Below are 16,063 nucleotides of genomic sequence, written 5' to 3' on the forward strand. Positions count from 1 at the left end.
TGTTTACATCCGCAGGTTGGTTTTGGTTTTCTTTCAGAAAACCAAATCATAGAACCATAGAATCGTTAAAGTTGGAAAAATTCATCAAGTCCAACCATCAAACCAATACTACCATGATGACTAAACTATATCCTGAAATGCCACATCTACATGTTTTTAACCCATTTGTGGGGCACAGCTTTCCTCTACACAGGGCACAGGGACTCTTCTTCACCATAGGGGTCCACCAGCCTGTTGATGTTACTCTCTGCTATAGCTTCTAAGGTATATATATTCTTTATATATATATTCTTTATATATTCTATGTACTACTATACCAGACTCATTGGTCTACTCACTGGTCTACTGCTCACTGGATCCCTCTTGATACTCAATAAATGGTTATTCCATTGCTGCCTTCTTCCTTGCACAGAGGTAATTTCTGAGGAGTGAATTCCATGCTAAGGCAGTAGCTCAGCAATTTAATTCTTAAATCCCTTTAGAAGTCTTGGTTCTGGCAATTTGTTACTATTCATTTACTTACTTTAAAACTTTTACTGACGTTTTGAGACAGATTCCTATCTAATATGAGCTCAGGTTTCATTTCTCAGTCACAAGGCCTACAAACTGTCTGGTAGTCTACCAGGTTCTCGTATGTTTTTAAAAGTATATAGTTTTTATATCTTTTTGCATCTTTTATATCTTTTTATATCTTAGTAAATTGTTCCTACATTGCTGTAGCTTTACATCAAAAATGCTAGAGTTGTGGGGTTTTTTTTCTATTTGGATACAATTCAACAATCTGAAGGAAGCTTTTTTTTCTTCATCTTCTGATAGATCCTTTTCCCCTGTGTTTAATGATAAAACCCTTTTCTGGTGTTTCCAAATTTTGTTTTGACAGGTGATATGAATTTGCTCTAAGGATATAATATGCTGTCCTTGAACACTCTTGGTGCTGCCTGCAAGTATTCAAGACATTTTTCCACTCCTTTAAATTCCTTTGTTACGTAAATGGCTTCTCATTTTTATTTACTTTCCCTCTTTTAAATTAAAACACATACTGTATTGGATTTTTTTACTCTTCTCACCCCGCAAGGATATTGGCTCAGAGCGCATTACAGACACAGAGGGCCAGATTCATTATCTGCCTTTATTTGGTCCATGAGCAGCACCCTAAGCTATCTGTTTCTTCCAGTCAAGATCATCCTGGCTTAGCTTAGAAGTCTAGAGAGTCAGATGAGACATATCCTACCCTTACAGAGCAGCTCTTATGTGCAGTCCTGCACATGCTTCAGGAACACTTCAAGAATTGTTTCCCTTCCTGCAGGTCTCCTGATTAGTTGTACCAAGGAGTTATTTATGGGACACTTGAAAATGTAGCACAGTACCCCATTACAACACTTAACCCACATGACAGCAATTTAAGTCCCCTTTTATGACTGTGCTTGCTGCCCTTGAAACTTCTCTGGTTTCCTTGGTTTGTCACATTTACTGTCACTGTCCTAGTGATCTCAGGTGGTTCATAATTTAATCCTGTTGCTAAATTTTTCCCCATAGAGAAGAGGAGACTCAGGGGGGACTCTTATCACTCTGGCCTCCTGAAGGGAGGTTGTCGTCAGGTGGGGGTCGGGCTCTTCTCCCAGGCAACCAGTGACAGAACAAGAGGGCACGGCCTGGAACTGCGTCAGGGCAGGTTTAGGTTGGATCTCGGGAAGCACTTCCTCACAGAGAGGGTGCTCAGGCACTGGGATGCACTGCCCAGGGAAGTGGTGAAGTCACCATCCCTGGAGGGGTTTAAGGAGAGGCTGGATGTGGCACTTAGTGTCATGGTCTGGCCGATGTGGTGGTGCTGGGTCATAGGCTGGACTTGATCTCAAAGGCCTTTTCCAGCCTCAACAATTCTGTGATTCCGTGATTTAGCCATGGCATTCCAGTCCACCAGTCCTGTGACACTTGATGATATGGTCAATTTGTTCATCTGATTTGGCTCATAGTTTTTATTTAATATTTTAGAGACTGTCTTTCACTAGCACAATCTTTTCTGTTATTCCTATACAGCTTGCACAATGTTGATACGCTGGTTATGCTCCAGTGGTTATTTTCCCTCAACCAAGTTTCTGACTTATGCCATCTAGCTTCTTTGAAATTATGTTTATTTCTCCATCTTACTTTTTAAACTTTCACTATTACTGGCAGAGTTGCCTTTTTTTCTAAATCCTCTTTAAACAACATTTGTCCAACTGTTCTTGCCTAACATTTGCTTGAGTTTTGTCAGCTTCTGCCCCATTTTTCATCTGGGGATGCAGCGGTAGTCGACATCACCTGTAAAGGACATGCTGTCCTATACTGTGTATTATTTTTGCCTTGCCAGTTTTTCCCTAACCCCTTGCTTAGAAACTGCTCTATAACCTCTTGATTTGCACGTCTGCCTTTGTTTTGGTTTAGGAAACAAGGGATTTTTTAATTTGAAATGTTCCTAAGTTCCTAAATAATCTAAATCTCCCTCTTTTTAATTTCATTTTCTGCATGAAGGTGCCTGGAAGTAAAAAGGCCTCTCTGCCTGACACTGAGCATGGTATTAGCAGCAGTTCAGACAATTCTACCATTGGGCTCCTGGTCTTTTAGCTTCTACCTGGCACTCTTCTGCCCCACAGCTATAACCTCCAGAGTCCCCAGGACTGCCTGGGTGCTTCACCTGATGGACCAGCTGCTCCCAACACACCGCTAGGTCCTGTTTGCATCATCGAGACCAGCTATTTATGCAACTAAATCCCATTACCTACATCCTTCAAAGCATCACACAGCCATCATCCTCCAGTCCAGAGGCTTTTCTGCACCCTGCAATGCTGGGACTGCTTAGCCAGCGGCAGTGGATGTCATGATGCCTCTTCAGGTCCTGCCCATGAGTCTTTCTGCCTCCCTTATTTTTTCAGGTATTTGGGCCACAGAACACAGCAACCGCCATGGAGTTACTTGCAACATCTGACGCATTCCACCCACCTCCTAGTAATCACAAATATGGCACTCAGTGTAGTAACCTGGAATTTGCATTTCCTGCATGTTGTCCTACTTACATCCTCATCCTGTTGGGGCTCGGGAGGAAGGACAGGGTAGCAAGGAGACGGCAGCAAGCACGGAACTGTTTTCTCTCAAGTAGTGATTAATAACTTCTGTTTCTTCACCTCCATGGCCAGTAACTGATTTGGGGTGGGGTTTGTTTATTTGATCAGTGTCAGGGATGGAGAACCTGAAAATCTCCTCTCACCAATGGCCAGTTTTTTTGCACTTCAGCTCTTGAGCTGTGCTACACACACGCTGAAACCTACCCAGTTACCCAACCTTGATGAACTAGGAAAATCTTGATGGTAGTTTCACACTGTAGGCAAGCATCCAGGACAGGATAATACTTGAATTAAAGAAATTTAGTTTTATTAAACTAAATGCCAGAATTCACATTTGATTGAACCATCTAAATCAGCAACTATTGGTTGCAATTAAAACAGCTGAGAGAGCGATCCACCTTATAGAAAGGCAGATCCTACTCTAACCTTCTTTGACTGCAGTGGCTACAACTTCAGACCAGTTATTTAAATATAGATACTTAGCACTGGTTTAAGTATTTTTGATATCCTGCTGGCCTCCAGCTGCCACTGAAAAAAGGAATAGATTTCCCTTAGGTTCTCTGTCATATCTGCCAGCTGTGGGCAGATGTTCAGGTACCACACACAGCACTGGACCCTGGGGTCCTCAATCAAGCCCTAGTCTTCCCCTGCATGTAATGGATGTTCTAATGTTTAACTCTTATGTCGGTACCTATATTTAGACTGAATTTAGGTGACTTAAATTTGAGCTGAATCCCACCTCATCTCATCGGAGTTGAGCATATCTAAAGGAGTTCACCAATTAATTTAGCCAAATTCAAGTCCCACATCACAACATGCAAAAAAAGATGCATTAGTTTTTAAGATACTTACAAAAATTGTTCTGCTGTGATAAAAAGATAACCTCTTTAATGGAATTTAAAACTGGTAGCCCTTTAAGGAAAAGAGTAGCAATATAAGTCTCAAGGGAAGTTTCCCTTATGTGTTGGCTGGTTGTTATTCTGTCTCCTACAGCAAGATGATTTACTTCTTGTACCAGCTCTTTTTCTAAAAAAAATACATCTCCAATTCTATCTCCCGTTGCTATAAAAGTAGACATGTAATGTACTGGGCTTTAGCAAGTAACTAAAATAAGATACCACTAGTTTTCAGTGCTTGGGTTTAGAATTGCTTTCTATAATAAAGGGCTTTTGTGCTATCAAATTTCACTGTACATGAGCAAACAAAAAACTCTCACATGTTCAAAGACAAGGAAATGCCTTGTGAATTTAAGAGAAAAAGGAAAGAGATCAAAATGTGTGACCCTAGTCACTTTATTATTTTCTGCTGGGGCTACTTAACAGATCTATGCAACTACTCTCAGACTGTGAAGTCCAAGATATTCCCCACTTGCCTCCAGGGCTTTGATGCCAGAGACTTTTCCTGCTCAACTTCTATGTTTACTACAATGAGTCGTAGAAGTCACATCTAGCGCAATCAATATTGCTTTGGCTTTGTTGTCTTGAAAAATCTCATCACAAAGCAGAAATCTTGGTTTGTGTATTTGTTTACCTGATGCTTAAGTATGACGTAGCTTTATTTGAAAGCTACATACCTGGAAAGATAACTACTCTCTGGCGAGTGTCTAGGTAACTAACAGTATCTCACCTGGCTTGCAAGCATTAAATTGAAAGGATAACTAAAAACAGAAAAAGAATTCCCACTCTGTGAAACTTAAGGAGTCCCATTATTTTGCTGCAATATAAATTCAAAGGAAAATACTAATATAGCATACTTAATGTCTAATCCTTGGAGAGCAGTTTCTGAAGAAAACTGTCATGCTCTATTGAAGACTGGAAAAAGCAGTTTTACCACGTTCTTATATAAACTAATTTGTAGTTGAGGGGTTTTTTGAGCAGAATTTGGACATCACTGCAGCTAAAACTTAGCTTAGAACCATAAAAGCCAAGTACTGATGAGTAAATGCAAGCACAATTTTAATAAACTCTAAGTTTCCTCATTCAGTCATCACAAGCCCTGAAACCTTTACTTATTATCTCCACAGAGAGGCAGAGTGAAGCTTCCCAGTAGCATTTTGTTCACTATTTACAGTGAAGCAAATAAAGTAAAAATTTTGCTTTTATTTCTGACCCTTGCAACTGAAACATGTATAACTGTTCAGATTATGTTCACAGAGGACTGAAAAACACAAATGGGCTTAACCCAGGCTCTTCTTGTCCCACCTGCCAAGAAATGTTCCTCTAATACTAGATATGACTTTCTATTAACTCAAGATAGCATTGCATGCTAGTAGTAAACAATTACAGTAAAAATACACAGGGCATATCAGAGTCTGATAAAGCATAACGCTTCCAAAAAGGTAATCTTTTCCAAGAACCTGTCCATCACATACGAGTACCCTGGTTGGGCTACACTCACCGCTGCGTAAACAACTGCAACTGCAAACAGTTCTCTAAAACCAGCTGCTTAATTATTTAAGGCTTGCCTATTTAGGTAGTTAAGCTGAATGCACAGCAAACAGGAAATTAAAAATATCTGTGGTGTGACTATGGTTCGGGTATGAACTCAAGCATATTAGACCTTACTTCCTTCATATTCTATTACTACCTTTCAGGCAAGTATGTGAATAGAGAGTGGAAGATACGGGGGTATAAGCGCTACATATGAATAAACCACAGCAATGCCAAAGGGTAGATGTGACAAGCACGTTTTACGTGAACACAGCAGCTACTAATGAGAAACTCTCAAACAAAGCAACTTAGCTGGGTACTCCTTTTGTCACTGACTTGGTTTTTACCCTTTGGTGTTCCACACTATAATCTACTTCCTGATCAAGCTGGTGTTGAGACCTACAAGATTAAAAAGTCTTGCCCATCTTACCGTTAGCTGTTCTCATCTGCCGCCTTCGTCCAACTCGGTCCAGGCCGATGGGGGTACTTTGTGAAAAGGTGAGGGGCCGGAACCTGGCTGAAACTGCTTTGTACGGGGGTACCTGGTGTGCTGGAACGGGTGGCCGGGTTACAGGCTACAGAGGAAACAGGAAAATCCAGTATTAGCAAAGCCACCAGCAAGTCCACCTGAGCAAAACTCAGGTATGAAGTAAGGTTTCTTCAGATAGTCCAGCTAATTACAGGGGCAGTAAAACCCCCTACTTCGAAGTGACATTGCTTAAACACCACATACCATATGCACCAGTATTGCAGAAAATATTTTATTATGTTACAGTTCTGTTACATTAAAACCTCCTTCTGTTATGATCAGACATGCTTTATAATTTTCATCTTGTAATACCCTGCTCTGAGAGCAGCAATGCCAGCTCACATTGTAAACTCACATCTGAAGAGAAATCCCAAGGCAAAAGAATGACCACAAATGCTATGGCTGGAAGTTCTGTTCATTTTCTGGGATGCTTGCTTTCTTCAAAGAAATTTACTGCTTTTAAGTAAAATAAATATATTTTAACAAAAAAAAAAAGCCTAAATGATCCTCTGCTCTGTAAGTCCCAGGAGTCTCACTAAAAAAAGGCAATATTAAGTTTATTTGTAACTTTATCTAGAAGCCATTTGCTTTAATTAAATCATTCATTTGCTTAATTATGGTTAGGGAACTTATCCCTGTTTTATTTGCAAATTGAGTCCAATTTCATGTCATCCCTGAACAACTCCACATCAGCCAGGCTGAATGACCTTGCATAAACATTCAACATTAAACAGCCAGACCTCAGCACACGAACTTCAGAGAAACTCATCTTTAGATTTTCTCTTATCTGTCAGTTATTACTGTTCATAAGCCTTTCTATCAAGTAATCTAAAACATCAGGGATTTTTTTAAACGAACTATCTCTTGACACTCTGTTATGAAAACAATGATTTAGTATTGTTTGAAAATGTTTTCTCACACCTAAGCTGCCAGACCAAAGCAAAACACAACAAAGAATGAATCGCGATTATACTTTTCAAATATTCCTGTGGGTTTTCAAAGCTTTTAAGAAACAAAATCACCAACGTGAATATCAGTCTTTGAGTCCCACATGTGCCACATACTCCTGGCGCATGTATTCCAGCATCACATTTACTTTCTAATATGTCTGCCAAAAAACTCCACGTGCATTGGATATGATTTAACTAACTACAACCTCATCTTTAAACCTGATCCCCTCAGTGTTTTAGCAATATATTCCTATCACTGAATAACACCACAAAGAGCAAGCCCGATACATTGCATCAAATAGCTAATAGAAGTGATGGCAGTTACTATATGGAAATGACTGGCTGACAGCTATTTGTTTCTGGGCAACTAAAATTTTCTCATAAGGCTTCAGTCCACATCCCTTCCCCAGACAGACAAGGATGTGCTGTCACTGAGTGGCAGTGCTGGGAAAGCCATCATTTGTGTTAAATATGTGCCCCCGTTGGGAAAGCTCCACAGGTTGGGTCTTGACCACAGTGATTCAGCAGCGTGCTTGTCTAACCCCAGCCAGCCCTCATGGCGGCATCGGAGCATGGAAAGGGTCAACTCAGGTAGCTGGCCTGATGCATGTTTTTTCATTAATAAACTGATGCAAGCAAGGTTTGAAGACAGGTCAGCTTGTTTTCAGCAGTAAATGAAGGGCTTGGAGAACGTTAAATCACTTCTACAATACAGCAAGGATTATTTGGGTTGCAAATAATTCCTTGAAATTCATCTATTAGTCCTGAGTAAGATGGCCTAGAATTTACAAGAATAATTTTCCTCTTTTTTTTCCTCCAAGCTAACATGGATTTAAAAAAACTCCAGTTATATAGGGTTTGAAACTACAGCCTTTGCCCTGGGTAAAATGTTCATTGGCTTCAGATAGAGTTTTGCTTCAATATGCATTTTTTCATCAGGCAATTAAATGAAAAACTGTGCAATGTAAAATAACAGTGTTCACTTGAAAAATTGCTTCTCACAGGAGCCTGAAAATCCTACCGTTGTTTTAGCATTTGATTTCAGTCAGAGGAGTAGAACTGAACTTCCCAGCAGGAGACTGAGTGGCAAAGGAGAGATTAAGAGAATTCAAATTCCATTAATAACTACTCAAATCACATTTTTTGAGGATGTAAATACTATTCATTTTCTCTCTTGCTTTATCAACTTGACAGTCGCTCTAGGTAGGAGTCCTCCAGTTTTTCTAGAAAGTGGAAAACTTTCGCTTTTCAGTTTCCACTGAAAGCTCAGTGCAGTGTTACACAAGACGGTGCGCCTGAAGCTCTGTAATCAACTGCAAGACAGGGCCACCACAAGTTCCTTTACACCTTGCATCCGCTTAGGACTGCCTCCAGGGAAAAAGGATCTATTTTTATATCACAGAAGTTTTTTATTTCTCACTCTCTTACCTAAGCCAACAGAAACGGCACATAAATATATAGATACTGCTCAAGTGCTAAATCAACCACACATTATTTTCACACAGGCTTCCTACATTCATTGAGTCAGGTCAATTTAGTAGTACGTAAACAAATTGCATTCCTATTGCTAGTCTTCTTAGATCCCTTCTTTATTTCGTAAATTCCTGAATTTTTTACCAATTTTCTCAAGCAATGTCGTTATTAGTTTTAAGTATCCTTGCTATGACAATATCAGGATTTTGAACACCACAGGTAATGCCAGAGGTTTTGAACAGGCCAGTCCTGGAAGAATTTGAAATGGTCAATAATAATAAAAAAAAATCAAAATAAATAATGGTCAAAATTATCAAAAAATAATGTTATCATCAAGTTTGTTTGTATTCCTCTGTTCCTCAAGCCCTACACCCTGCAAGAAGACTAAACACACAGCTTTATCACACACAAACGAACTCTTATACACCAACAGGAGATAAAATAACCATTCCAAAAAAGAAATAAGGTTAATTTACAATATAGAAAAGATTTTCCCAAAGTCAGCATCGGTTTTATTACATGCTGGTTTGTTTTCTAACAACAGACAAAGTAATTAGTGACCAGGAAAGCAGAATTGTAAGTACACGCGATACCAGCTTGAAAAAAGGGAAGGAAGACAAGGAAGCATCCGTTCTATTTTCTAGGCTGAAGATAGAGACAAGGAAGTGAAAGGGTCTTTTGCAGTTTGCAGAGAGCACATCTCGTATCTTACTTGTGTCAGCAGTCCTTCTATCTCTTCTGGCGGGCCACTTCCATAGAAACTGACCCCACCAATTACGGAGATGGGTCTTCTTTTTCGCCCTCTGTGGTAGCCTACTGTACTGCTTTGGATCACAGACCTGCCGGAAGCCAGCCCTGGCTGATTTTCTCCATCTGCGCAGTTTGTCTTCTGAGACTCCACTGCAACTGCATCTTCTGGTATAGAGAAGCTTCTGATCGACATTTGGCCATAGTCTGAGAGAGGTCTGGGGCGAGATCTTTTTCCAGAGCCCCATCTCCTGGGCGTCACCTTTTGAGTGTCTGCCTTTTCTTCATCCTGGGATGAGGACTTCTTCCAGTGGTCATCAGAAACAACCTTTTAAATGTGAACAAGTCAAATAAACCACAGAATTTTCTGACAGTTAATAATTTCTGATTTTTTAATGTGGAAGATCACTTAACATTGCTAAAAAGAAAAGAGTTACCATAAATACAACAAATGCAACTGACAATTCAGGACGAGAATAACTTTGCAAAGCAAAGACATTGTGATGCTTGTGCTGAGTAAAGTTGACACCCAATCATCAGTATCTCTTAGGCAAACATGACTAGTGACACTAAAAACTCACCTATTACCTCAGCAGTACACATAGGTCCTATCATAAACACTGAATTCACTGAACGATGCCTTGGAAAGACAGCTCTGGCACACACGGGACTCGTTCCTGTGCACAGGCAGGATGTTACATGTAACATGGTTAAAAATAATCCAACCCGCACCTGTGTTTCTGGACTTTCTACCGAGGCTTGTAACGACGGACAAGGGGCAACAATTTTAAACTGAAAGAGAGTAGGTTTAGATTGGACACAAGGAAGAAGTTTTTTAGGATGAGGGTGGTGAGACACTGGAGAAGGTTGCCCAGAGAAGCTGTGGATGCCTCAACCCTGGAAGTGTTCAAGGCCAGGCTCGACAGGACTTTGAGCAACCTGGGCTAAGTGGGAGGAGTCCCTGCCCATGGCAGGGGGGCTACAATTACACGATCTTTAAGGTCCCTTCCAACTCAAGCCATTCTATGATTCTATTACATTCTCCTGCTTTACCTCTATTCAGCGATGAAAATAACCAGGAAGGCTGCGGTTTGCTTCCTGATGCCATGTAACTGGAAGCCGATACCAAACCGGGCAGTTGCATCCCCTCCCGCCGCTCCCTCCCACACCCTCCCTTGGGTCAGATCTAGAGATTGTGCAGCCACACATGTGCCAACTGGGTAAGTGAGCTCATCCAATCTGGAAGGGAGAAGCTAATTTTCTATACGCTCAGGGAGGTTATAGTTATACGGACTAGGACCAGAGATATGTTTTAACACAAATACAGGAAAAAAATATGGTTTTAGGGAGGAAGCTCAGAAAATGAGTGTTTCACTCCTATTTAATAGCACATCTGGCTCACGAAGGTTAATGCTGACAGGTATAACTGCACCGGTACTGCAAGTTTGGAAACAAAATAGCCTCAACTGAAATACTTCTTATTAGAGGGAATATTTTAAGGGACTTAAATGCATTTGGAGTAACACTGCTGTAAACTTTTCTAGCAAAACTACAGTTTTTGAGATAAAATACTGCATATAAAAATTTATATTCACTTTTCCCTCAAACTTCCAAATTCTTAGCATTTCCTTGGCTTTTTCTGGCTTCTCTATAAAGAACAGAAAAGAAACAGAAAAAGGAAGACGAGGATTTCTGAGCTGGGTGGTGGCTTGCACAAACACCTGATCTGTCACACAAATTCCAAAGCACCGCTGAGCAAGTGAACCCCGGCCCAAGTACTCATACAAATTATGAATTAATTCTGACTTTTTTTTTTGGTAGGAAAATTTGGCTACTCCTTTATTAGGATATCTTTAGACTACCCAAGTGCATTTCTGATGATATTCAAAGCTAATTAGCGTTCCACAAAAGAGAGGCATCATTTTGTTCATCTATTTCAGACCAAATGAAGCCATTTCAGGCACTGTGTGTTCAAAGCAAACATGCAGCCCAGAATCAGCCTTGTACAACGATGCCTGTAAAAGAGAACTGATCTTCTGTCACCTTCTTTTCCACGTACCATATTCAACCAGGCCATTATAACCCTGATGTGCCTTTTTTAGAAGGCCACTTGATACAGTGGGCAGATTTCACTTTTTATTTGAAAGACAGCTTAAGACAAATTTCACTGTACGAAAGCACTTTAGCTAGTAGCCAGAGTTATTAAAGAGTCAGCATTTTAATATGATTACTGCAATTAAGGTATGAAAAATTATCAACATAATACATTGCTTTACAGTCAATTCTTTCACTTACAGCATGAAATTTATTCTAAATAGAGGTGCATAAATTCTGACTCCTATGGCATCACACCTGTCACTCCAGCATGCTTCGGCTTCTCTGCAGATTTTAGCTCAGGACCAGTTTTAATAGTATAAGCAGTTCAGTAGAGAGTGACTCCGTGGCTGGTGCACTGACAGCTTCAGCAAAACTGTCCCTTAACCACAGTCCCTCCGAGGTCAGAGCAGCAAAATCACAGGTTAAATAAGGTTCTTACCTCAGAATCGGACACAGGTAAAGGGTCTCCACATATGCAGTGGCTGAGAAAGGAGCTCACAAGAGCCATTTTATGTCTCTGTTTTGCAAAGTCTTGTCTGTAAGACCTACAAATGAGAGCACACTCTCTGTGTAACCAGTCAGGCGAAGTTCATCCCATGATCCTGTACTTTTAGACTGAGGGAAGGACACGTCACATGTCATCTACTAATCTGCTTTTTACACTCTTATCTTGAGCAATAACATTTGCAAAGAGAGGACTGCTCTCCTTCTGCAGCACTCCACCTACAGTAGTGATCCAAATGACAGACAGATTAATCTCTGCCGTGCAATAAACAATGCTAAAGGATGTGTATTTTTAAGCTTAGATCTCTAAACTGTACTGAACAATACTACTAAAAAAAAAGAAAACATAATTCTCTCATAGCAAAAATCAGAGGAAACAAAACTGATAACTTTACATTCCTCTAAATGACCTACTCAAGCAGGATCTGATCAAGTGACCACTTACTACTAGGAATAAAATACCCAGCACACAACTCATAGGCTCCACTATTGGGGTCACTTAAGCCTAAGTGTGATTCTTGACATCAGTGAAAAAATCCCGAGCAAACAATTTTGTTCAGTCTGTCACTGGCTTTATACTGCTGCAGCACCACTCTTGATTAATCCTTTATAAGTGAGATCAAGTTTATATTAAACATTATAATTACTGGTAACATCTATAGATACAAATAGAGATAGACATGGCACTTCACATAGGATGAAAATCAAAATGTCACGCACTGACTCATGCATTGTAACTGTTGGTCAAAAAGTTCAAGGAATTTCAAGATTTCTGAAAAGTAAAGATCTGAGCTAAATCCACATTGGATTTTCTGCAATTCACATCTGCTAATCTAGCAACAGCACAGGATCACCGATGTCAGCAATCAAGATTATCCATCTTGTCTTTTCGGCTGCATCCTCAGGTAAGTTTCTTCTGCAGACACAAATAGCTCTACTTTACTTATTCATAATGACACAAATGAATTGATTTTGTCTGGACAGCTGAATTCCTACAACAGCACAGTAGTTAAATTGCTGTATTTCAGTCATCTTCCTTTTTCCTGACTACAGGAAATACAGCCATTTTAAGTGAACATTTATTTTGACCTGGGATACACTTTCATTTGGTATCGTTCCTATGTAATATGTCACTCTTCAGGTGGGATTCAGCTTCATATTCCCACAGCTAAATACTGATGTCTTCAGTGGAGGTGTCTGTATGTTAGCTAGACATTAAATCTGCCATCATAACCTGTAGAAATCTGGCATGAAATTTTGTTGCCTGAACACAGGCACCCAGGGGCATTTCAAATGTCCTGAGGGATCTAAAACATCACCACGTACCAAGCACCATGCAAGTATGACTCAAGACCTACGGGAGGCCTGGGCCATCCAGGAGCAGCCCCTAGAGATGAGGGAGAACCAGTCAGGGCATGTCCAGCTGGTTGCTCCCCTTCAGGCAACCGAGTCAAGCCCCAAAACAAGGGTGTTAGTCAAGCCTACAGAGCACTATGGGCAGGAATCAGGTGCCAAACCTGATTGCAGCTACATGTAGAAGGCACTACAGCCACGTTCCCCAACGTGTTTGGTCCTCATCTCCTGCTCCAGCCAGGTGCTGCCTCCCCACAGGAGGCTTTCCAGCTCTGCACAACTGTCTTGAATACCTGCCCCTCAACGCACTTGACAGTTATTCTTAGGTAACTGGGCTCAGCTCTAGATGCCACTTTCAGGTGGTGTGCTGTTCAGGGTGTGCTCCTCAAGGGCCCCAAACACACTGACCAGGCTTTGGTGAGAGCTTTCCAGGGCTACTCAGAGGTAGACAACTACACTGTGGAGTCTGAGCCCAGCCAGACCAAATCTCTCCTTTGCCTGGGTGCAGCCTGATTTCCCAATCCAGGCACAGCAGCTTCAAGGACTCGATCATGATCTCACTCAACTCAGTTTGGCACTGGTACAACTCTATTGCATTTAATGGCACATGACTGCTGTTGGCATTCCCTGTTACTCATTAATACCAATGTAAGCAACATCAGCACCAGGTGTTTAACTGCTGAAATTTTACCTCAGCCTTTAGAACCACAGGAGAGCCAGATTCTGCAACTATTATTCAGACTACAGTGTCTATTTGATAAGTTCATCATTCAAAATCGTCTTCAGAGGGAATGCTTCTGAAGGAGCACTAGATGTGACCTGTACAGTACTGCTAAAATATTGCTTATATGGATGCAACTTTTATCAGAGAAACGGCAAAAAATTGCCAGTACCTGAAATTGCACAGCAGGACTTCTGCTGGCACACTTACACCAACTATGATCAACACTTCATCCTATACCTCTCTCCCACACTCTCCACTGCAGAAAAACCTCAGACTACAAAGTCTGACCCAACACAGTCCACTGCTGATACACTTATGAGGGCTGACATACTGCTGCCACCATGAAGGAAAGGAAAAACAATCCCTGGGTGATTTTTTGTTAATGTGTTTATGCCAGTAAACTCCGTAACAAAAATAAAATCACCACTCTATAAATGGTATATGTGTGTCTACACTGCTAAGGTTCCCTGCCCGCTAATCTGCATTTAAACTTCCAGCATAACCTATTTGGATCTTTTAAATTGTATTTTTATGTTTGTGCTCTAAACATACCAATACAATTAATGCTTCATAATGTATACATTTAGACAAGCATGGCAGTATAAGGGGACGTTTAAAACTCCTGAAAGTTTTTCCTCTGGCTGGCAATCTCATGGGAAGTCACAGGCAGGTGCCTCTTGGATAAGGGTCCCCAGCCTTGATGGTCTCCAGGGGAAGACCTTTCTGCCTTTTTTCTTTTTCTTTTTTTTTGCCTTTTTTAGTTTTCCTTAGCTCCACAATACTGATTTCCAAAAACAATTTATAAAAAGGTGTGATAAATGAAGCAGATTATAATGCAGGCTGAGAATAAATTACAAGGAAAACCTGCGTAGGCTGAGAAGTTTCAGAACATAATTACTACACATTCTTGGCAAAAACTTGTGATGGATAATCAGTCATATTTTTCTGTAAATGACAAGGCTTAAAGGCCTCATAGTATTTGTGCTATTTCACATAGGTTTCCCTATATTTTGACCATGAGTACGTGTGCTCAAAAGAAGTACAAATTTCTTAGGCTAGCAATGACAGCTATATGCCAGTATTATAACTGGTGACTGTGAAGTGGTTTATATTTCTGTCTAACACAGTAACTGCCAAATGCTAGGAACTCAGTAATAATATTAGAATTGATTTCTCATTTTATATAAGCCACTGAAAATATAAAGGACTAAGTGATCATGACCTAGGGCCCATAAATTATTTTATCACCTTCACTGACAGAGTAAAAGTCCAGACAAGATGCCTCCACCCAGGTACACGATAAAAGGCAACCTTTGCACTTTTTCTTGTTGCTAAATAGCAGTGGGGGAGCATTAGTCAGAATTCATTTATCAATCATCACTACCAACTGAGGTCAAAAGCTTGTTTTATGTTTCATTGACATGATCAATATTTTTATCTGCAAACTGTTACACCAGACACAGAGATTATGAGACTCTGGATACAATACAGCCTTCCAGAGAAAATATATTTATTGCTTGCTTTCTGGATTTTACAAAAAGATCCTAAAGTATTATGAGAGCCCAGTGATTCCCTGTTGATTCAACATGCTGACAATTTCCAACAGTGATACCATCACAGCAATAGTTACCATGGAAATTATTGCTTCTACTGTAGAAGAAAGCACCCATTCAGTCTGTGTTTGCATCATCTATCACAAACTAACCAGAATTATTAAACTAGTCCAATTCACTTGCAGGAAGAAAGTTTTCACCTGTTCCTTCCTAATTAAATGCAAATTGCACTATATCCTTTTTGTTTATATGCCTGTGCTTCCTCTGGCACTAGCAGCTTTTCTTTTTAATTAGCCTTTGAGAATACCCCAAATAAATACATTGATATACAGTATACGCAGTGCTATTCAACCTGTGGTCTGCAAAACAGGAGAATCTGTAAAACAACTGCAAAAAAAAAGTATAAGAACTTATGCATTTACACCTATATAAACAAGCAAAGCGGAAGAAATCAAAATAATGCAATCATATTTAAAATTTACAATAAGTTTTAGCTGCTTGGAAGTTATAAATATTATAGCAAGATAATCTGCCCTTTCTTCCCCCCCCCCCCCCAAAAAAAAATTTTTGGCACCAAAGTTTAAAAATTTCCAAGGACCCGGT

At 40.2% G+C, this 16,063-nt stretch overlaps 1 protein-coding gene across 2 annotated transcripts in view; it reads right to left on the reverse strand.

Moving 5' to 3' along the window:
- Positions 1-16,063, reverse strand: part of SPATA13 (spermatogenesis associated 13) — a 45,777-nt gene that overhangs the window by 21,446 nt on the left and 8,268 nt on the right. For both annotated transcript variants that reach the window (XM_009868332.1, XM_009868333.1), the window contains 2 exons: positions 9,195-9,557; positions 5,961-6,105 (listed from right to left, as the gene is read on the reverse strand). In XM_009868332.1, coding sequence (XP_009866634.1) covers positions 5,961-6,105; positions 9,195-9,557 — 508 coding nt within the window. The remainder of the gene's footprint in view (positions 1-5,960; positions 6,106-9,194; positions 9,558-16,063) is intronic.

Source organism: Apaloderma vittatum, unplaced genomic scaffold (assembly GCF_000703405.1).
Source record: "Apaloderma vittatum isolate BGI_N311 unplaced genomic scaffold, ASM70340v1 scaffold14104, whole genome shotgun sequence".
Classification (NCBI taxonomy): Eukaryota; Metazoa; Chordata; class Aves; order Trogoniformes; family Trogonidae; genus Apaloderma; species Apaloderma vittatum.